At 38.7% G+C, this 22,448-nt stretch overlaps 1 protein-coding gene across 2 annotated transcripts in view; it reads left to right on the top strand.

Annotated features, from left to right (window-relative positions):
- Window positions 1–22,448, top strand: part of LOC113008920 (BMP/retinoic acid-inducible neural-specific protein 3-like) — a 58,442-nt gene that overhangs the window by 14,595 nt on the left and 21,399 nt on the right. For both annotated transcript variants that reach the window (XM_026146866.2, XM_026146865.2), the window contains exons 2-3: window positions 1,757–2,125; window positions 20,767–20,957. In XM_026146866.2, coding sequence (XP_026002651.2) covers window positions 1,905–2,125; window positions 20,767–20,957 — 412 coding nt within the window. In that variant the 5' untranslated portion in view covers window positions 1,757–1,904. The remainder of the gene's footprint in view (window positions 1–1,756; window positions 2,126–20,766; window positions 20,958–22,448) is intronic.

Here is a 22,448-nt window from a genome sequence, read left to right on the forward strand (position 1 = left end):
TTTTTTTTTTTTTTCCCAGCACGCCCCTGCGGGCGGTTTATCCTTCAAGCTCGGGTCCTCTACCAGAGGCCTGGGAGCTTGAGGGTCCTGCGCAGTATCTTAGCTGTTCCCAGGACTGCGCTCTTCTGGACAGAGATCTCCGATGTTATTCCCGGGATCTGCTGGAGCCACTCGCCTAGCTTGGGAGTCACCGCACCTAGTGTATATATATATATATATATATATATATATATATATATATGCTTTACAAACATTCAGAGATGAACTTACACACTTGCTTTACTTCTCTTTGGGATAACTTTCTCAGAGATGAAATGCCGGTTTGGTAGAGCGTGGCTCCAAATGCTGAACCACACCGCCGACAGGTCTGGCACACCACATCCGCTCTATCACGTGTCGCATACTGCTCCGACGTGCTAAGGTTGTGAGCCGAGTTACGCCATGTCGCAAGTTTTGGGAGATGCTGTCGTGATATTTAATGGATCGGATTACATTTTTTATTTCCCTCCGATATCTGATCCAGTAATTTAGTTCAGTATCAGACCGATGCGGATACATAATATCGGATCGGTCCATCCCTAATTATTGCTGGGTGTTTTTGCTTTCAAATACTGCAATTAAACTATGTTACTGCTTTCTCATCATGCTCCAGAAAAATTATTTTTCTTTATTTGTGTAAAGTAGGGTTATAATTAATGATTGGGTGTGTTTAATTATTGGCAATCTCTTTTTTTTGTGTGCATTTGCATTATCAAAGTAATCATGTCTGAAAAAACCTGTAAAACACAGAATGGATATTTTGTAGCTGCTTTTGATTTTAGTTTTAGTTTGTTGACCATTTTATTTATTTATTTAAAATAGCATGACATTTTGAAGTCCCTTGTTTTGTACAGTTTTTTATAGTCTGATGTTTTCAGTATTTTCAGATATATTGCAGACATTTTAACAGTTTGCTGTAAAATGCATAATAATTATACAGTAACGTTTATTTTTTTCACTTTAAGACAGCAAACTACTGTTACATTTAAATTCAGATTTCATTTAGAGATGCTGTAATGGTTCCTTCGGATTAGGCTTTGGTTGCTGTGGATCAGTGATGTGTTTTCCTGTGCTTCTGGGAGTGAGAAGGTTTGAACTAGAACTGGGACACCACGATAGAGGCTTTAGTGGCTACTTCCATTAGGCCAGGTTTCATAATGTTCCATATCTGTGTGATAAAAGAAGAATGGAAACTTGGAGGAAAAAGAAAATGCTTAAATAGGGCACAGGTGTAGACATTTTACAGTAAAACAATGAAGCAACAGTATAATGGCAACCAAACAGTTGACAGTATTCTACTGCAGATCTTATATTCTATACATTACAGTGCATCATTTCTTTTACAGTAAGAAACTGTTTTTATAGATTACAGTAAACACACTGTAAAATGACTTGTCATTATTTTACAGTAAAGTAACATGAAATTTTACTGAAGCAGCACCATTAAAGCAACAGGCGCTCACAAGCTGAAATTAGCAGGTGTCATTTTTACATTTATTAATTCAAGTTCCACATAATGAACCTGATTCAAACAGCATTCCCACACCGTACTTATTACTCTGCATTATCACAGAATCCCTGGAGAGGCTTCTGTCAGCTGCAACATATTCTGAGGATTTATTTTTTGTTTATTTCTGTCTTTGTAGCCAAGTTTCTTCCTTGCTGGTTGTGGGTGTTTGTTTGTTTGCTGAACTGTGTGTTTGTGCTTTTGCCTTAGGTGTTCGGGGGGCATTGAGGCGATGCAGGTCCCTCGGTCATCCCAGTGGAGGAGCCAGCTAATGACAAGTATCTTTGGCTGCTGAACGTCCCCCACCACCACCACCATCACCACCACCCTCATCCCTCCTACCCTCCATCCATCTCTGATGGCTCTATGGGGCATTCTCAGCCTCAGCCTTCACTGCTGGGTGTGTTTATGGTCCAGTGTAACAGCAACAGCAACATCAGCCAGCCTCCCAAATGACAAACCCGGGGGACCCCTGGACTGGCTCCTGTCTGATAAGGGGCCCTTCCACCACTCCCCAGAGTACATCGACTTTGTGGAAAAGAACCGACAAGGTTTCTCCACCAGATACAAGATATACAGGTGAGTTGTGACTGCAGCACGAGGAGATGCTTTTACACTGTATTTACTACTGCCAAATCGCTACCCTATTATATGCATGACAGATCTCACAGCAGTCGCATCAAATAGTCTCTGTGGTTGTCCTTTGAAAGATCAGCTGTGTGTAAATAAGGCCACATGATATCGATGTTAATGTGTTTACATTTTGAGGTTAGTCACAGTCTCAGCATTTTGTTAACTCCAGGCTTCTGTGTACAGTCAGTATGCACATGCTAAACACTTTAACCGCTAACAGAGAAAGGCTGACACCAAACTTATTTAGCTTGTGAATATATTGCACCTATTATTACAATTTAAAAGTCTTAAAATATATTAAAAAATCAGCTTATTTTGATTCAATGCAGTTAGCAACCAACAATCTAGCAAAAGACACAGTTACAGTAGGCAATACATTCATTGTGTGGCCTATGCACTGATTTTGGGACTGTTCAAAGAAAGAGACATTGACAGTGACTATTTCCTGTAGGTACCACCGGGCGATTATCAGTCTGCTGTTTGTGGTGTGTAATAAGAAAGATTTACACATGTACTCTTCATAATTAATGTGAAATGTGAATTTCGGCAACCTGAGAGCTAAATAAAAGTCCTTTACTGACCCACATAAAGCACTGTAGTGAAAATGATAATGCTTGCAATGAAATGAAGCCGCTTCATGTAAATGAAGTGATGGAGATGAGGAAGGAAAGGAGTAAACATTTATCTGCCATGGTTGGAAAAGCTTTTAAAAGCATGCTCATACATCTGTTGTAGAATGCACGTAAGGGACAAGTCAAAGTTAAAGAGAAAGATATTGCAGGGGGATTTTATTCTGAAAATACACGTTTCAGGGTACCAAGGGTTTTTAGGGCATCTTCCATTCCTTGTTTTCTATTTTTACAACGTGTATGGGAGGAGAGAGAATTTAACATAACTGTAGAGCATTTGGTGGGCAGTATGCTTTATGAAATCCCTGTTCATGGCTCTTTAATACACAGACTGTATTATTTGGCTTGCATTGTCATGCATTAAAGCATCCTCACAGCACAGTGCTCACAGGATAATTGACACGCCTAGACAGAATCATGATGTATTACATGCACGCACGCTGCTATCAGCTGGTTCTATATCACATTCTGCTGCTCTCCAAACCCTCGGGGAGTCACCTGATCAGGTGGTCAAATGAGATCTGTTGATTAGCACTGTAAAAGAAGAAAGATTTGTCATGACAGCACAGTCAGAGGTATCGCCACGCGACCAAATTAGTGGAGATTGTGTCATGAATCATATCCGTCGTCGTTTAGGAGGATGTTGTCCAGGCTTCTGGAAATGGACAGACGGGATTCCTGTCATCTACGGATCGTTGTAAGGATGCTTTATGGCTTCTGTGATCGGTTGCTGCGTTCGAGCTTTTTAATATTTCCTTCCCCGGCAAAAGGCAGTGGTCTGCTGGAGCTGAGCTGCATGGGCGGCAAGATTAATAGTCTTATCATGTGGCCAAGTGATTAGTGAGCTCTTAGTACTTATTACTCTGCATTATCACAGAATCCCTGGAGAGGCTTCTGTCAGCTGCAAGGTTGTGTTTGAGGCCCTCTAGATTACTACAATGCGGCATTGATTAATAGTGATTATATTAAAAGGAAAAACCAACCTAAAAAGTAAATAGCCTGTAAATCTTCCCAAATTGAATTCACTTGGATTCAGTCCCATTTGATTTCAGTAACCGACACAGACATTGGCGGATACAGCTGCGTGTTTTTGTTCTAGCAAAAAAACCCCAAAAAAACAACAACTTCCTTTTCAGTCCCAGTGTTGGGGGGGTGAAGTGTAGTGATGAGTTTGGGCACACACACCTGGACATAGCTCATAAAAAATTCAGGGAGGATTGTTTTATTAAAGAAATGTGGGCCCGCTGCAGTTTTCTCCCAAGGGGGTCAAACCACATGGTTATGCCCCTGTTGTGTTACAAATGTCCTTAAATTTCCAGTCAGGCTATTTCTGTACTACAAGAACAGATCGCTATGCACTGTTAAGGTAGTCACTGACCCTTTTTTGGCCTGCGAAAGATTAAATGAATCCTACTTACTACTCCTCAAAACCAAAAGATAGCGAGCACATCTTCAAAGACTGATGTTTGCATTTATTTAAATAAAAGGGACCTAAATAGGTGTGGTGTTGATTGGTTGATTGGTTTTGATTCAGCTTTTTTATTAGTAATTGAGCTGGGTATTTCCTCAAAAGTTACAATCCTGTCTAAACTTTAAATTGCATTTAAACAGAATACAATTATTGAAATTTCATGAACCCATATTTTATTCATAATAGAACATTGAAAATTTATTAAGTGCTTTCACTGAGAAAATGTACCATTTAAGAAATAATAAGCTTGTTTTGAATTCAGCATCTCAGAAAGGTTCGGTTATGGCAACAAAAAAATTGAGAAAAGTCAATGGTATAGGTCAGTAACATGATTGGGGGTAAAAGGAGCATCTTAGTGAGACAGTTTCTCAGATGTAAAGATGGGCAGAGGTTCACCAATGTGCAAAAATCTCCCTAAAGACTTGTTTAAAAAAAGAGGGGATGCTACACAGTGGTAAACATGGTCCTGTTCCAATCTTTTGAGACATGTTCCTGCCATCACGTTCATGATCGTATTTTCTTTTTCAGTTCTTATTTTTTTGCACTATGTCACTAAAACATGTTTTTATTTACATTTTACACAATGTTTTTGGAACTGTGGCTGTATAATAGTAATTTACTTTATTTCTTATATCCATAATGCAATGTTGGAATATTGTCCACTAGCAGCTACACAAGGTAATGTTTAATTTGTATGGCAACATAGTTTTGTGATTTAGAAAAATCTGACCACATTATATATACAATCAATCTAATAAAAATTTACTGAGGAATTACAGATTTCTTTATTTTATTTTTAAATTAGACTGTATTTAAAAGTTGGAACTACCACCCTGCGGTTAGAGATTTACCACTGTGTAGCCTAGAGTATTAAACTTTTTGTTATTGTGACTCGTAGGAGGGAAAACCTGACTATTAAATTGCTTACTGGCTGTAGAAGTATAACTGGCCAATCCTTAGTATTTTCATTATGACTTTAAGTGATAATTGAACCAGTAACCAGTATAAATTTGGTCAGCTGGTCATTCCTTCTTCTATATGAAGTCATTTTGTAACCTGAAGAGTCATCATTGCTGACAATTAAATATAATACAAGTTTAAGCACATGGTTTCACTCTTCAGACACACCACCACCAAGCAGTTACATATTTTGCCAGTATACATTGGTGTTTTCTGGTTCAGTATATATATATATATATATTTCGGAACTGCTCGGCATTATTTTGCTACCCCATTAGTGTTTGTTCTGGAAGTTGCTGAGCTGAAGCTCTGGTCATCCTACACCGCCTTGTCACTTGAATACATTTAAATGACTTTTGTGTGGAGATAAATATTCCTGGCTTATCTAACACAAACCTTGCAGTACCTCTCACGATGAGACAAGCCCAAAGGTGCTTTTACTGTAATATTTGTCACTACAAGCAAATTGCCTTTCAGCTCAATCATTATCTGCTGCCTATTATCATTATTATTAGTAGCATTAGCAGATAAAACCAATGGATTCCTTATAGCGTATTATATTATAGCTGTGTTTATTCAATGCTCATTGTTTTAAGAATTGCACTAAATTCCAGATAAAATCCTTTTTGCTGTATGAAGGGATTTGGGAGCTATTAAAACTGTTTTGCACTAAGTTTGCCATCGACATGCAAAAACATTTTTTTTTAATATTCTGTAATATGCTCAGTGATATGTGAAGTGATCTTGGTGATCCCATAGTGTGCAGATTAAATAATATTGTTGTTCCTCCTTTTATTTGGTGCGAGATTTTGTAGATGTGTCTTGGTAGTAGGATGCTTCATTTTGATGAACGTTTTTATTTTATTAAATGTCACATGTAACTCATCTGTCTGCCTATGCAGAGAGCAGTTCTGCATAAGCCCTTTAAATTGGGTTGTGGTGGGTTACCAGATTTTGTGACAGATGAGTTCAAAGTATGCGTATTATGTGGAGTGTGTTAGATTAGAAAGGTTAGCTGGCAATTACACACACACACAAAATAGAATTCGACTTAAGTTGTGAAAGTAATAACAGATAGTTTTGAAATAATAGAGAACCTCTGGAAACACAGAGGTGTTGGCAAGTATTACCAGAACATTATGTATGCTGTGATTTCTGATTGAATCCCAGTATTAAAAGATCCATTCCTTAGTCTCTTCCTCAAAATGAGGACTTTATGCATAAATTAATAAGCTAGAGTAACATCAAACCTACCATAAACATCTCTCTCTTACTCCGTAAAATAAAATGTAGCTAATAAACACATCCAAGAATATAATCTGCTCCCAGTTTGAGTGCATCTCTCTCACATACACAAACATGCCACATGTGGAAGTTAGCTGAACAAAAGACAGGTGGAGTAAAATAGGAGCATCAACATCACCGACTTACTGACATGTTATGTTACAGTAAGCAATAGACCGAACACCAAGAGCTGGAGTGAGAGAGAGAGAGAGAGAGAGAAATGCATTGTCATCATAGGATGATTTCAGGCGTGTCAACTCACTTGACTTGAAATTTGCTGTTAAATGAAAAACTTTTGCAACATACAAAATAAAGTTGCTGGTGTAGCCTGAATATCCTGACTGCTGACTAATAATAGGTGCAATATATTCACTTTCTGTTCTTCTAGTATGTTGCAAGCTACTGCTAACATGTAGGGGCCCTTAGATTGATTTGCTCATGAGTCCGGATTGGACCAACATTTGATCCAAAGATGTGTGTCCATATTACGCATAGGTTTCCTGTACATGTCGAGGACCAAGATGTTTGACAAAAGCGGAAGAAGAAAATTAATGGACAGGATTTTTGTTCCTAATAACAACAGTAGAAAAAGGTTTTAGTTAACCATTTTAACAGTGATAAGTATGAGGCTGCTTAGTTTTCAGTTAAGTTAACAGTGCTCACCAGGTGGTTGCCAATTTATAGTTACATACCCAGCTTATTATACCAGCTGGGTGTCTGATGACAAGTAGAGTGTATGTATTCTATTTTATTTTATTATTATTATTATTTTATTCTATTCTTACTACTGAGCTGGGTGACCTTCCTGCATCCTCATTTTCTAGCATTTGTCCCCCTTCAGTGTGGGTTATTCCTTTCTTTTTTCATTCAACTACATTTATTCACTCCAACACATCCCGATTCCCTTGCTGTGGATCCTGGTGATGTGGATCAGTGAGTAAATTTTTTTAGTCACTCTTGACTTAACTTGATGTCTCCAATGTGCAGGTGGTGGCTGATCATCATTCCACTTGTAATTATATCCACTCTTTGTGATGAGCTGGTTTAGAGGATTAAGGCCTATGCAGAACAGCAGTGGGAACAGTGCATCACTTTGATCTTTTTTGCACTTGGTGATCACTGACTTGGAGTTGGTCTACAGCTCCTCTCCTTTCCCACTGAGTTGCTGATGAAGGTAATGGTCATCTGTGACACTCCCCATGTGCATTAATAAGCCTTGGTCGCCCGTGACCCCGTCACTGGTCACTGTTCGTTCTTTGGATCACGTTTGATAGATACTGACCACTGCAGACCGGGCATGCACCACAAGAGCTGCCATTTTGGAGAATCTCTGAGCCAGTCGTCTGGCCATCATGCTTTTGCTTTTGTCAAAGTTGCCCAAATTCGTATGATTGCCCAGTTTTCCTGCTTCTAAGACATCAACTTTCTCATATTTCAGCTGTGATAGACTTATGGGTCTGTTTCTGTGCTGCCACAATCAGAGCCTCTCTGCTGTCATTTAAGTGGGCCTTTTCTAGCCACTGGCAAGATTTCTTGATGTCAGCCCCTTCCTCTATTTGTTGATCGTACATCCCAGGTGCATTGGTCACTCAGTCTGTCTTCAGCTAGCTTGGGCATTCTTGAAGCAGCTCATCTCAGGGTAGGGGGCATCTTCCTGATCTATTTTTTCGGATTGTTGATTGTCACGCTGACACTCACTAAACCTTGCACTCCCTCTTTCTGTTGCTCATAGAGCCTCAGGGTCCTGGACTTTCTGTGGCCTGCTTGTTATTCCAACAAGGTATCCGATGACTGGTACACTGCAAAACATCAAAATCTTACCAAGTATATTTGTCTTATTTCTAGTCAAAATGATCTCATTACACTTAAAATAAGACACAGTCAGCTACAGGGCAACATTTCAGTAAGCTAAAGGAATTTGTTTCAAGACAGTGAATCTTGAAACTAGAGAAAATTAGAGATTTTTCACTTGTTCCACTGGCAGATTTTTTTCACTTATTTCAAGCTAAAATACCTCGTATTAAGTAAAAAAAAATCTGCCAGTGGAACAAGTGAAAAATCTCTAGTTTTAAGATTCACTGTCTTGAAACAAGTTCCTTTAGTTTACTGAAATGTTGCCCTGTAGCTCACTGTCTTATTTTAAGTGTAATGAGATAATTCTGACTAGAAATAAGACAAATATACTGGGTAAGATTTTGAGTTTTTGCAGTGTAGGGTGTATGTATTGATGGCTTGGATCTTATTCTTATTGTTGAGATGGCTTACCTTTTTAGAGGTGTTTTGCTGGCTGACCTTCTTGTGTCTTTATCATGGTTCCCATTGGCCTGTGGGATATCAGGTACTTTCCTGTTTGTCTCCTATTCTGCCATCTGGCAACTCCAACTCAATCCCAGTCCGGATCACCTTCCCTCTCTTTCGTCTGTCTTTCTGTCTGCTGCTCTCTCTTTATATGTATGTGTGTGTTTATGTGTTTTTGTTTTATATCAGAGATTAGATGTAACAGGACTCAAACCTTCCAAAAACCTCAACTCTTGAGTGATCAATCCACAGACAATTTTCCCAAATGTCTCATGGATCATCAAGACATTTTTGGCTAATGCGAAATTAACCTTTGTTGTTCATATAGGCTCAGACAGATTTAGAAAGCTTTTTTTCTTTTCTGTAATAAGTGAATCATCATTTAAAAATTTCATTTTTGGTTATTATGGGTATCTTTGTCTAATAAAAAAGTAGGCAATCTGAAACATGTAAATGTGACATGTTAAAAGATCAAACCTTTAAAAATAAACTCCAGTCTTTCAACATGCTGAAGTCAATTTAGTCTACCACTCCTAAAGCTGCTGTCAACATAGATATTGAAGTCATCAACAACACATAATTGCTTCACACTTTAAATTAAGGACACATAATTAAACTACTACAACAGTTTTCAGTGGAATTAATTAGAGCACAGATAGCATCAATGTGTCTTTGAGCGCCACTGTATATTAACGAATAGTAGACTAAAACAATGGGATTCTTCTAATTATTCCTAATTTATTTATTCAACATGCCAGAGTACTTATGATGCACCCATTCTTTGTGTTCAACTTGATCACAACAAAGCGGCTTACGGTTTGATATAAGAGGCACTTCAGCTACAATGAACAACAGCAGAGTTCCTAAACCACAAGGGAGACTGCAGGTGCTCTGAAGAGGGTTGAGGTGAGTGTTTTAGAGCAAACTCCCTCAGCGCTGCTTCTCAACATCCCACTGCTACATTCTAACTGATGTTCTCTGTCTTATCTCCTCTCCTGAAATCCCCTTAGAGGTTTTGACAACTCCAAGTTCTCCCATGAGGTAAATAATCTGGTAAAAGAACCATAATAAATAGTAGGCCTTTAAAGACTCTTCCCTTTGATTGTCTTGGAAAAAGTGTTGCTCTCTTGGCACTTGGTTGTTTTGGAAGTGAAATAAAAAACATTTCACAATTATATAAATCAGTAGAAATCGTAAAAGTATTAAAGAGACAATGATCCCACTGTAAATGGACAAAATACAGGCTCATTTGCTTTAATTCTTTTTCTCATTGTCATTGTCATTCCTTTAGTGCCATCATGACTTTGACGTTTACAGTTTCGAGTGAAATATCTCTGTGACTTACAGCTGGCTTGTCAGATATTTTATTCAGATTGCTTGGTTCCAGCCGCAGTTTGTTTTAGGCTAATTTGCAATGAACACACAGCACTGTGGCACTTGACATGTGTTACACCTGCTAAATAGAAACGTAGGTTATTAGCATCAGCGCTGACATTACCATTTAGCTCAAAGCAGTGTGAGAACAGCACAGCCTCACCCAACCATTGCAGTCACAGCATCAGACTATAAGTCCTGTTGAAATAAATTCACCCTGATTGTGTTGCTATGTCACATTAAAGTTATGTTTTCTTGGATGCATTTAAAAAATTATAGAAGATAGTGAAGAGCCACAGTATGTTCTAATGTATTGATACATTAATCACAATACAACACTGTCTCACCTGTTTCTCTTTTGAATATTGGAAACTGTCCTCTATCATGTGAGAAGCTTTCACCAGTAAGTGTTTTTCACCATCGTGCTACATTCGTAAGTAAATGTGGCTTTCGCTTGTGTTTGTTGCCAGTGATAATTTTTGACAGTCCTTTTTTAGTTGAAAGACACGCTGCTTAGCGCCGACTGCTGGGCAGAGGTGATTGAAAGTGACAATATTATTTTCTGGTCTGCTCTTCCACATGTGTAGTTCAGATTTCTGCTAAATCCTAATAAATGCTCAATGACAGGAGAAGATGAATTACCAGAATCGGTGGCTCGAGTTACAGTGTTTGAGCTGGCTCAGCAGTGATGGAGTAATGAATTCACACCACGTTATGCCTCTACTCAATTTCCCACTTTTCTTACTGATTGAATTTGAAAGATTTTTTAACAAGTTCTGCAAAGGAAATGAAAGAGGCTTTGTGTTTTTGTGGGTGTGCAAGTGTGTGTGATTGTTTGCTTTGGGGATTCACTGGAGAGCATCCCCACTGCTTCCAATGCAAACACAATGTGGGCCTTCTGCCTTAGCCACCTGTTCATGGCGAACACTGCCAAGAGGAAAGCTGCCAAATTCACCAGGGTGAAGGTAGGAGTGCTGACATGCATTTGGCCTTACTCTGAACCTCTTGCGTCTAGAAAATCCATGCGGTTATTTTTTGTGTTTTAAGATTTCAATAAAATTACAATTTAACTGTGAATTGATTGAATTGATTATGCTGATTAAAGGTTGTAAAACCACTTACACTCATGAAAAAAGCCCACCTTTCTTAAATCCTAAAGGTTTATGTTTCAGGACAATAAAAACAGTCTGGTCCTTTCGGCAGCTTCCTGGTCTGGAGTATTCAGGTGTTTGTTAGCTCAATGCCACAGACAAAAGCAATTGTCGCCGGCCATCAAGGCGAGGGATATAGGATCATTTTCAAACAGTTGGAAGTCCATTATTCTATAGAGAGGAAGATTATCCAGAAGTGGAAAACTTTCAAAACAGTTGGCAATCTTCCCAGAAGTGAACATTCTAACAAATTCACCCCAAGGTCAGACTTTATAATGCTGAGAGAAACTGCAAAAACCCAAGAGCTACAGCTCAGACTCTGCAGACCTCAGTTAGCATGTTTATGACAGTGATATTAGAACAAGACTGAACAAGTATGGCTTGTTTGGAAGGGTTGCAGGAGAAAGCCTCTTCTTACTAAAAAGCCTCTTCTTACTGGCAGCACAGCTTATGTTAAGTTGTTAACAAACCACAAGGCTTCTAGAACAATGTCCTCCGAAAAGATGAGACAAAAGTGGAGCTGTTTTGCTAAAATGCACAGTATAACATTTGACAAAAACCAAACACCACATGATCTTGGCACCTTTCAGTCATTGGGGCAACAGTGTAAACCAAAATATTCAGTAGTCTAATGTAATACAAGGTCAACTCTCTAAAAGCTAAAGCTTGGTCAAAAAAAAAGCAAACCTACAATAGAATGACCGAAAAAGAAAATATTCAAGGTGCTGCAATGGTCAAAGTAAAGACCTGAAACTGATTGAAATGCTGTGGCTGTTTCTTAAGAGAGCTGTGCATAAATGAATGCTTGCACACCTCAAAGAACCTAACACTGAAAGATGAGTGGCCCAAAATTACTCCACACTACTGTGAGAAACTGATAAATTCATATGGGAACGTTATTGCAGTTATTAGTTATTATTACTAGACCTATTGCTGCTGAAGGTGCCTCTATAAACTATTAAATGATGGGGTATATTAAGCTTCACACAATGCTTCTGGATTTTGGCTTAGGGTTTTTTTTTTTTTGTGTGTGTGAAGTAATGACATGGTGTGATATGTCATGTTAGGCTGTTCGTCTCAGGTTGTATTTACCTAATTGTAAGACCTGGTAGGGATGTTACTGAACTGCAGTTTTGTGTAGCTGATATTTGACATTTTTGTGTTCTTTTTAAGTCTGGGGTGGTTTAGAAGTTGGAGTGCAATCATCCCTCTAATTTGTAGTTGAGCAGTACAAAATTAACAACACATGGAAGTATTTTAGTTAGAGATGGACCGATCCGATATTACGTATCGGTATCGGTCCGATACTGACCTAAATTACTGGATCGGATATCGGAGAAAAATAAAAAATGTAATCCGATCCATTAAATATCACGAAAGCACCTCACAAAACTTGCAACACGCCGTAACTCACCTCAGAACGTATGCATCACGTGATAGAGCGGCTGTGGCATGCGGGACCTGTCGGTGGTCTGGATAGCATGTGGAGCTTCGCTAGCAACCCGGCATTTCATCTCCGACAAAGTTATCCCCGAGAGAAGTAAAGCAAGTGTGTAAGTCCATCTCTGAATGTTTGTAAAGCATTCCCACGTTAAGCTTAACAAACGACTGCCTCTTGCTCTCCGGCTGCTACTTCAATCTGAAACTGCTTAAATCAGCTGATCGGCTTTTCTGTCGCGAGTCTGTCTCTCGTTTGCTTTTGGCCCACTTTGCACCAGAAAGAGCAAACCAGCGGCTGAACAACAGCAGCACGTTTAAGCTTGATAAGCTGTTGTTAGAATTTATTTAATATTACTTTCTACACCAGGATCTTTTTCTACGTAGCTGACGCTGGTAACTGTGCAGGGGCGGATCTAGCAAAGTTTAGCCAGGGGGGCCGATAGGGCATTAACTGGGAAAAGGGGGCACAAAGACATACTTTTCTTTCTTATTCTCATTTAAAATGTCTAGCTTTTAATAAATAATTATCTGACACCCAAAGTTTTAATTTGATGTAAAATGAATAGAAGTCAATTACTGTATATAGTAACTATTAAGTCTAATATATATACCCTAGTAAGCTATAGTACTTTTTACTTTGGGAAGGTACCATCTGTGCAGTCTGCAATTTTGTTGAAGAAAGATGTTGAATCTATTTAATATTTCTTGAAAAATAATTGATTTCTGTGCATTTTTTTTCACACTGCATCAAATTAAGGTTGATTACGTCGATTAAGCATCATGAGGTGGCGCGTGAGGGGTGGTTCCCTATTTTTTATTTATTAAATTTTGTTGTTGCTGGGAGTTGGAACCCTATTAGTTAGGTTGCTTAATATTTACACTAAGTACTCTTTAAAATACCAGAATAGGGAGGATGGTGTAGGTCTAAGTTTATTAGATTGATCAGTATTGCTGAACTATGAAATATTTTTTTTGTATACAGGTATAACAGAATAGCTTTAGTGTAGTTGTTGTTTTAAACTTGAGTATGAACTTGCAGACTTGCAAAATGCAGCAAGATATTTTAAAAAACAGTTTTGTTGATTAAAAAACACTATATCGGATACATATCGGTATCGGCAGATATCCAAATTTATGATATCGGTATCGGTATCGGACATAAAAAAGTGGTATCGTGCCATCTCTAATTTTAGTTTAGTAAAAGTGCATCAGTTGTTGAGTCCTTTATATTTATCCAGGACTTCAGAGTAGACTGAATGTTTATGAACTCAAAATATCATTTTGGATTGCCTCATCAAATATCCTCACACAAAGACAACAAAAAAAAGAAAATATCAACAAAAACAGAAATGTACACATGCCCTGAGAAAAAACACACTTTAATTATTCCACTTACCCACTCAGTGGAGATAAAAGAGAGAATAATATTCATATGAAGGCAGAGTAATAATGATTCTTCTAGTTTAAACAGCTAATAGCTGAAGGGACAAAAGATCTCAAGTATTGGTTAACTGTAGGCATGCATATCCTGCATGCTGATTAAAGTAAAAGAAATATCATGTGCAAAGGCAGTAGCGGCTTGTATAAAGTTATCTTAGTGGCTTTTACCCTAAAACGATGGTCAGGAACATTCAGATTACTGCCAGTGATCTTCTGACAGACTCACTGTCCATTTTGTTAACCATACTAAGGCTATTGAGGCAACAGACGAGCACAAAGGAATGTAGCACAATGGTGAAAAACACTTACTGGTGAAAGCTCCTGACATGATAGAGGACAGTTTCCAATATTCAAAAGAGAAACAGGTGAGACAGTGTTGTATTGTGATTATTGTATCAATACATTAGAACATACTGTGGCTCTTCACTATCTTCTATAATTTTTTAAATGCATCCAAGAAAACATAACTTTAATGTGACATAGCAACACAATCAGGGTGAATTTATTTCAACAGGACTTATAGTCTGATGCTGTGACTGCAATGGTTGGGTGAGGCTGTGCTGTTCTCACACTGCTTTGAGCTAAATGGTAATGTCAGCGCTGATGCTAATAACCTACGTTTCTATTTAGCAGGTGTAACGCATGTCAAGTGCCACAGTGCTGTGTGTTCATTGCAAATTAGCCTAAAACAAACTGCGGCTGGAACCAAGCAATCTGAATAAAATATCTGACAAGCCAGCTGTAAGTCACAGAGATATTTCACTCGAAACTGTAAACGTCAAAGTCATGATGGCACTAAAGGAATGACAATGAGAAAAAAATTAAAGCAACACTTAACTCACAGCCTTTCCACAGCAGCTAACAATATCATCTACAACCGGACAATGTTTCATCGCCATATCACTGAAGATCTACGGTATCCATACGAACATCAGAATGCAGAGATGGTCCAGCTGAAACAGGACCTTTTGGCGTTTGAAAGGAGGAAAAAAAAATCAACAACTTGGCAGTAATGGTGTTAAGAGAGTTGAAACTGATGAAACTGATGTACCCCTGCAAAAAGAAGAAATGAAATTGATAATAATAATGACTTAGCTGGGTGTAGAGAGGACTGCAGCCCCTAAAATCAACTCTGTAGTGAAACCCATTTCATTTTATCCTTTCCCTGCAGGATGAACCATTTGGCCTATTGGGGGTTTAAGATAAGACAGGCCTAGCTTATCACAGTCAACGATAACTGAAGAAACGAATAACAGCGGGGGATTTTCGAATACTCTTCCTGTACCTGTAACTCCCCCCGCCTCCCCCCTTTCTATTTCTCTTTTTTTTGGTCCCACAGAACGTGCTGTGGCTTTGAAGTAGTGCTTTCACACTGCAAAGTGGAACTCAAGAGACATAGTGTCCCATTTGAAGAGGTCATTTATTTGTACGGCATGAAATGAGGTGAAGATTAATAGCTACACTAGATATATCTGAGCAAGAGATTAGTCAAAGCCTTTGTCTGAATACTACAGTGTCAGCAAAAAGGTCAACTGGTACCACATATCCATTTAACATCATTATGTTTACTTCGCACACTGCCCTCAATTTCTGCTTAATTTTGTGCGAATCAGTCTCGCTTTATAGTTCTATAACAGAAAAGGAAAATGATATGAGTTGTTTATAATCTGTGTCACCAGCTTGCTCTAACTTTTGTATGCAGCAGCCTGAGTTCTTGGCGATTTACTCTTTGTATCATTTAAACATCTGTGTGTTGGAGCTTTCCTCATTACTCCTGGTTTAATGTGATATATACCCTTTCAAAAGGCCACACTCCCTCCATCCATCATCTGCAGCCAAGGTTGTTCAACCCATTCTGATTACAGCAGTCAAGCTTTTACTCAGAAGACAGAAAAGTGCAACATTTGACTGATTGGACAATGCAGCTCACAAACATTTACTAAATGTTTGTTATTTCCTGCCACACAGTGAAGTCTGACAAAAATAATCCATCACTCGGGACAGTCGCATTCATTTCTGCATGGCTCATTTGTGCTTTTGATGCTCACGCTGCATCAGGATGTAACCCATCATAAAAAAGTTTTAAATGAATAGAGTGCTCTCCAAAACAGGCAGAAGGGTTTTTTTGAAGAACATTTTTCCCGTTACTTTCTTCTCACATGAGCGTGATTATGTGAGTAAATTGGGAGCAGCGCCAAGCAGAAATTGGCACCACACTCTGGTACCCTCCAAGAGAAATTTCAAAGTAATCATAGTCTATCTGTTATAATTACAGCTGTGATATCTGTCTGTGACTTCATAAATGTCTCTTTAGAAATTCATTGCAATGTAGATTTGCAAGGAAAGAGCGAAAAAAATCTATCTTCAGCAGTTCTTGGCTTAATAACTAAGTTTTACATTTTTTTTAAACATCAAAAACATTGAACGGCTTTAAAAAGGAAACAGCCTTAATTTAGCAAAATGGCAAACTAGGTTATTTCTCTGTAGGCGGGATGTCTTTTTCATGTTTATCTGTTCTTTTTTTATCTATGTCATGATAATATTAATACAAGTCCAATCATAAATTAAATATCTGTGTTTTATACTTAATCTAACTGTCAGGAAAACTGTAACAGAAAAAAGTTTTTGTTTTTTTTAAAAAGCCTTCAAATTGAAAATGTCAAAATGCTGCTCTGCTTCCTGAAGCTGATTTGTTTGTCATAAACAGAAAGTAAAAGATAAAGTAAATTAAAGTAATATTGATTTTGTGAAGTTATGGAAAAATATATTAATGTGGGGTGGACAGCAATTGAACAAGAAAAAGCATCCATCCATTTTCTTCCGCTTATCCGGGGCTGGGTCACAGTTGCAGCAGCCTAAGCAGCCTCCTCCAGCTTGTTTTGGGGACCACCAAGGCGTTCCCAGGCCAGCCGAGAGATATAATCTCTTCAGCCTGTCCTGGGTCTGCTCTGGTGCCTCCTCCAGGTAGGACATGCCCAGAACACCTGACCCAGGAGGCGCCCAGGAGGTATCCTTGTCAGATGCCTTGACCATCTCAACTGGCTCCTTTTGATGTGAAGGAGCAGCGGCTCTACTCTGAGCCCTTCCCGGATGGCCATACTTCTCACCCTATCTCTAAGGGAGAGGCCAGCCACCCTTCGGAGGAAGCCCATTTCCGCCGCTGGTATCCGCGATTTCGTTCTTTCGGTCACTATAGGTGAGGGTAGGGACGTAGATCGACTGGTAAATTCATTCAAAAAGTCATGCATGTTGCTGTTGATGTTAACCCCACAACTGCCACTGCTTTTAAAGAAAACAATGAAGGAGCATCCACTGCAGTTTAATCTCTCTGATTAGACAGTTTCCACAATAAAAGAAGAACAACATAACAGCAAAATCAAATCAACAACAGCTAACAAAACAGCTGTCAGGTATTGTTGGATAGATTTTATAGTAACACCTTTTTCAACATTTAGCTTGTTGAGTTGTCAGTGGATTTTATAAGCAGTTCTCTTAAAAAATCCCAACACAAAATGAAAGGTAACTAAGATTATCATCTAAATTTTACAAAATCTGATTGGTAGGTGGAAAGAAATAATAATAATTTTCATGAAGTCCCAGAACATTTAATGTGAGCAGCACCAGCATAGATACTGAAGTTGGTTGAAGTAACTGTTGCCACCCTCGTGTTATATCTTTTGGGCCTTTAAACATCGATACAGATTAGGAATCCCTGAGCTCAGCACTCACTTCTAAGCGCTTCTTTCCTGTATAGTGACCCTGTGTTTTGATCTTCGGCTACCTTAGTCGCATGGAGTTAGGCCACGGGTTCTCTTATCCTGTTTGTTATGACAGCAGGGTAGCAATGGTCAGAGTACAACTTGAAGCCTTGCCTGAAAGTCTGCAAGTAGCAGTGCTTTTATCAAAGTTAGCAGACTTTTTTCTCCCTGTTGGAGATACTGAAATAAAAAACCTTCCACCTGAGCTCAGTGGGTACACAGCATATGTTGCAACAGTACCCTATAGGTTTGAGAGCGTGAACCCGCAGACACACTTTTCTATTGATACTTTGAACAAAAGACCGAGTCAATATATGGTGAATGAGTGCGTATAAGCAAAGTTTTTTATTTGTTGTTCACCCATGTGTGCAGTCAGCTTTTCAGTCATTTCCTGTGCCATGCTTTAGTTTACGAGCCGTGAATGTTGTGTATTGTAGGCTTTGGGCTTTTTATGTCAGAGCACAAGCCTGTGAGGAGCCTCAGAAGTTATTTAGTTTTATCTCTTTGGTTTCTTTGGTGATTAACTTCACATTTGTGAGGCTTTTTCAAAGCAGTAAATAGTGTCTTGGGTCAAAACCACACTGATAAGAAAAACTTTGTGCTATCAGTTAGACTGATATTGGCAGCCGACATTTGTATTTCAGTTTTGGCAGTTGCCATCATGTTGATGAGGGGGAAAAAAAGAAATAGTGGATTACAAATTTTACATACTGCATTTGTATGTGCTTTAGTGACTTGATTGATATATTTCTTTATTCTTACTGCTTTTTACACTTCTATACAAGGTGACCGTGAGTACTTTGAAAGGTGCCTAAAATAAAATGCATGATTATTATCACTTTATGTTTTGTTATGACTTGGTTCTTAATCAAAACAAATATATTGGGTAGCAAAATTAAAATGCATTATAGCAAAACTCCAAGGAGATCTTTTTACACGAAGGATACCATGCGAAGTTCTCTTCTCACAACACAGTGTTCTCAGCCAGTACTTTTTTGCCACATGCTAGACAAACAAAGCACACAAGAGGCTACATTTGATTCACTGAGGCTCACTCTGTTGAGAAAAGTGTGTAAGTGCAACTAACGTAAACAGTACTATGTGTGAAGGACGCTTCATGTGGAAATTTATCATCCTTGAACTTTATGGTAACAGAATAACTTTGTGTGAAGTCAAAGCACTGCCAAATGGAATCCCAGTACAAAGAGCTGTGCCTCGGGCAAATGTTGCACACAAATACTTGGAAAATGCATGCAGGGTGCAAGGTTGGTCTTTATTGATTGAACATCTGTATCCTTTAGTTGGTTGCGTCTCACTCCGCTTCAGTTTATCGTGCTGTCTTTGACATACGGTATCTATTTTTCCTCTCGTGATGTCCTTGCTGTGTTTTCACATGGAAGTCGATGAAGTCTCTGCAGCATATAGGCTGTATGGAGGAGAGAGGTGGTAAGATGGTTCTGCTTTATAGTATTATTCATTTTTCTTTCTTGAATTATTATCGTCTGTCAAGTGCAATCCTACACGAATATGTTCATACATATTCTAGTAAATAACAAGTATTAATGTACAGTAAATGCATCACATAAGCTACACTTGACGTGAAAATAAATTGAAGGAAATGACAGGGAGGAAGAATCTGAAGACGTAACAAAGGCTCAGAGTCTTTTCTTTAGGCTCATCTCACTTTGTTTTCTTTTTCAATATAGAAAACATCCATTATTGTTTCTTTTACTGCCTTGTACCTTGTCCATTTTGATGTATATCTCTGTAATGATAGGGTTATTAAAGAAAACAGCTGGAAGCTGCGTAGTTGGAGCACATTTTTATCCCATGTGGCAGTCGTGGTTTCAGTTGATAGCAGATTTTTCTCTGGATGTTATTTCTAAAGAAATTCTTGTGAATTCATTCATTCTTTTGTTTCTCACTCTTTCTCTGAGCTGCACCTTAATTCAGGCTGCGTCAGCATGGTCGAGAGGTTTTGAACACTGTCATAGCACACAACATAATAACGTAAATGCAATGCACTACTCTTTCTTTCACTATTTCTCTGTCTTTGCTGTTTCTGTCTCTTCGTGTAATTTATTCAGCTCAGTTTTAGGCAGAAGATCTATCTGTATGATGTCACTGTATCTCTAATATGCAAACGTGGTCAACTCTTTTACCTTAGAAGAAGTGATGCCATAATGACTACTTTAAGCCATGTTTTTCCACTCCTAATTGTTTATTCTATAATGTTGCTGTGACGTTTTGGATCAACTGAAGGCTTTTCAAGGAGTTTTATAGCATGAAGTTTCCATATATCACATTGCTAAGTGTAGCAACAGTTCAAATCAAAGCAATTCAATTTGCCATTATGTAAAAAGGCCAGAATACAGAGAAAATACTAAAGAACCTGTAATAAGTGATTATGACATATTTTAGCTGCATAAATGATTGAAAGTCATGTGAACTTTTCTTTTAAATGAAGATTACTTTTACATGTAGTGTTAATCAACAAAATATAATCTGTCTATACTCTTCTATATGTGCTTTTTTCTTTCTCTTTGCTAAGCTGCTGTCTTCTTCTTTGCTGGTGCATTTCTGCATATCTTGGCACATTATTTTCATCTGTTAATCGGTGTGAACCAGTGAGCACGTCTGCTTCAGAACTACAAGCTGTTTGCTATAAGTCTAAAGTTGCGCAAATCTTGTTTTCATTTGTTTTCAGGTAATCTTATTTTCTCTTATCACTTAGAAACCCTAATCTAGTGGATATTAATAATAATCACTTCTCATTTTCCAGGGAGTTTGGAAGATGGAAGGTGAACAACTTGGCGGTGGAAAGGAGAGATTTTCTGGAGTCTCCGTTACCTCTTACTCCTGAGTTCATCAGGAACATCCGACTCTTGGGCCGCAGGCCCACCACCCAGATGATCACTGACAGCCTGATCAGGAAGTATGGGACTCACTTCCTGTTGTCAGCTACCCTGGGAGGTAACAATTATTAACCATCCTCTATCGATTGTTTTACGATTCACTGTTGTTTCCTTGGGCAGTTCAGGACCACCATGTAGCTGCTGTTTTTAGATTAGATCACACTTTGGAAGAACTGTTGAAACTATGTGTATGTGCACATTTCCATTTTTGCCATGAACTTCAGACAAAATAAGAAATAAAATTGAAGTTGAAGGGTCAAAATGACACACTGGAGCAAAACAGATTTAACAGATGAAATTACAGTTTTTGGTAAGCGTTCTTCTATGAAATCTGTTGCTGGCAGATCTTATCAGCAGTAACTACCTATTTAGATATTCAGCTAGGCAGTTTTGCTCAAGTCACAGCTCTGATCCTGATTTTCATATCTCTGACATGCTTTCAGAGCTAAATAATGAATGATGCAAAAAGACTTTGGTCCCAGGTCAGCACCTGCAAATGACTAACAGAAATAAAAGAGCAATGTTGCTACTCCAGCGTAGAACTACTTAGCCCATATATTACAGCTTAGAATAAACAGGGAAATGTGCTTTAAGGAACTAGTTCTCACTCAGGTGATCTGGGGTTAAATAAAGTATGCAATTTGTGGTAAAAGCTTTTAAAATTTGGTTTTCCAGGTGGTCTGTATGGAAAACAGATGGACGGGACATAATAATGCAATACACTCAGAGTAACCGAAAAACACATCACAGTGGAATTATATGCCACTAGCAGCTCAGAAAATTGGTCTCCAGAGATGTATGAATACATGTAAAAGCCTGTGTATCGTGAACCTGCCACTCCCACTCCCAGTCACAGCCACGGTACTTTTGATTTTCTACCGGCTGATGAATGGATAAGCACTAATAGTTCTCTGACTCAAGAGACGAAAAAAAAAAAAGTCATTTAAGATGCTGGAGAGTCCCGGGCAAGTCTTGAAAAGCACATTTGCTTTTTACAAAACAACACATGTCAATTACTTTAGACGCAACTCCTGGCTTTGAAAAGGTCGCTGTTGTGAGTAGATGCATAAAATGCAACCCTCCCAGCTACCAGAGCTGATGCAGCCCTGCACTCTGGCTCTCAGCCAGGACTGAGTGGTATGAAGAGAGGAGAATGAGGAGTTTGCCTTGGATCTTTGCCAGTGATATGCCTCTGTGGTTCTGAATGGATAGCCTCTGTGTTCGGAAACATATGGACTTAATGAAATTAATAAATAGATTGCAATATTAAGAGCTTGCCCTTCAGCAGCTGAGTAAGAAAGGCAGTGGGCAGAAAATGGCCCTGAAGCATTAGCACTGCATTATGATGAGAAATATGATGTGCAGTGTCTTGGGAACTCTCAGAGCTCCAAGTGTGCTGCATCACAGCTCCTAGACTTATGAAGTCCTGATTGCAGTGATCAGTGCCGTCTGATTCGGGGTGACGTGACTTATCCTAATTATGGTCAAGTGTCTTTATGCTTCAGAGGCGCCTGCTGTCGCTGTGCTCACAACCACCTGGAGTTTGGTG

The sequence above is a fragment of the Astatotilapia calliptera genome, chromosome 17, assembly GCF_964374335.1.
Source record: "Astatotilapia calliptera chromosome 17, fAstCal68.1, whole genome shotgun sequence".
NCBI classification, from domain to species: domain Eukaryota; kingdom Metazoa; phylum Chordata; class Actinopteri; order Cichliformes; family Cichlidae; genus Astatotilapia; species Astatotilapia calliptera.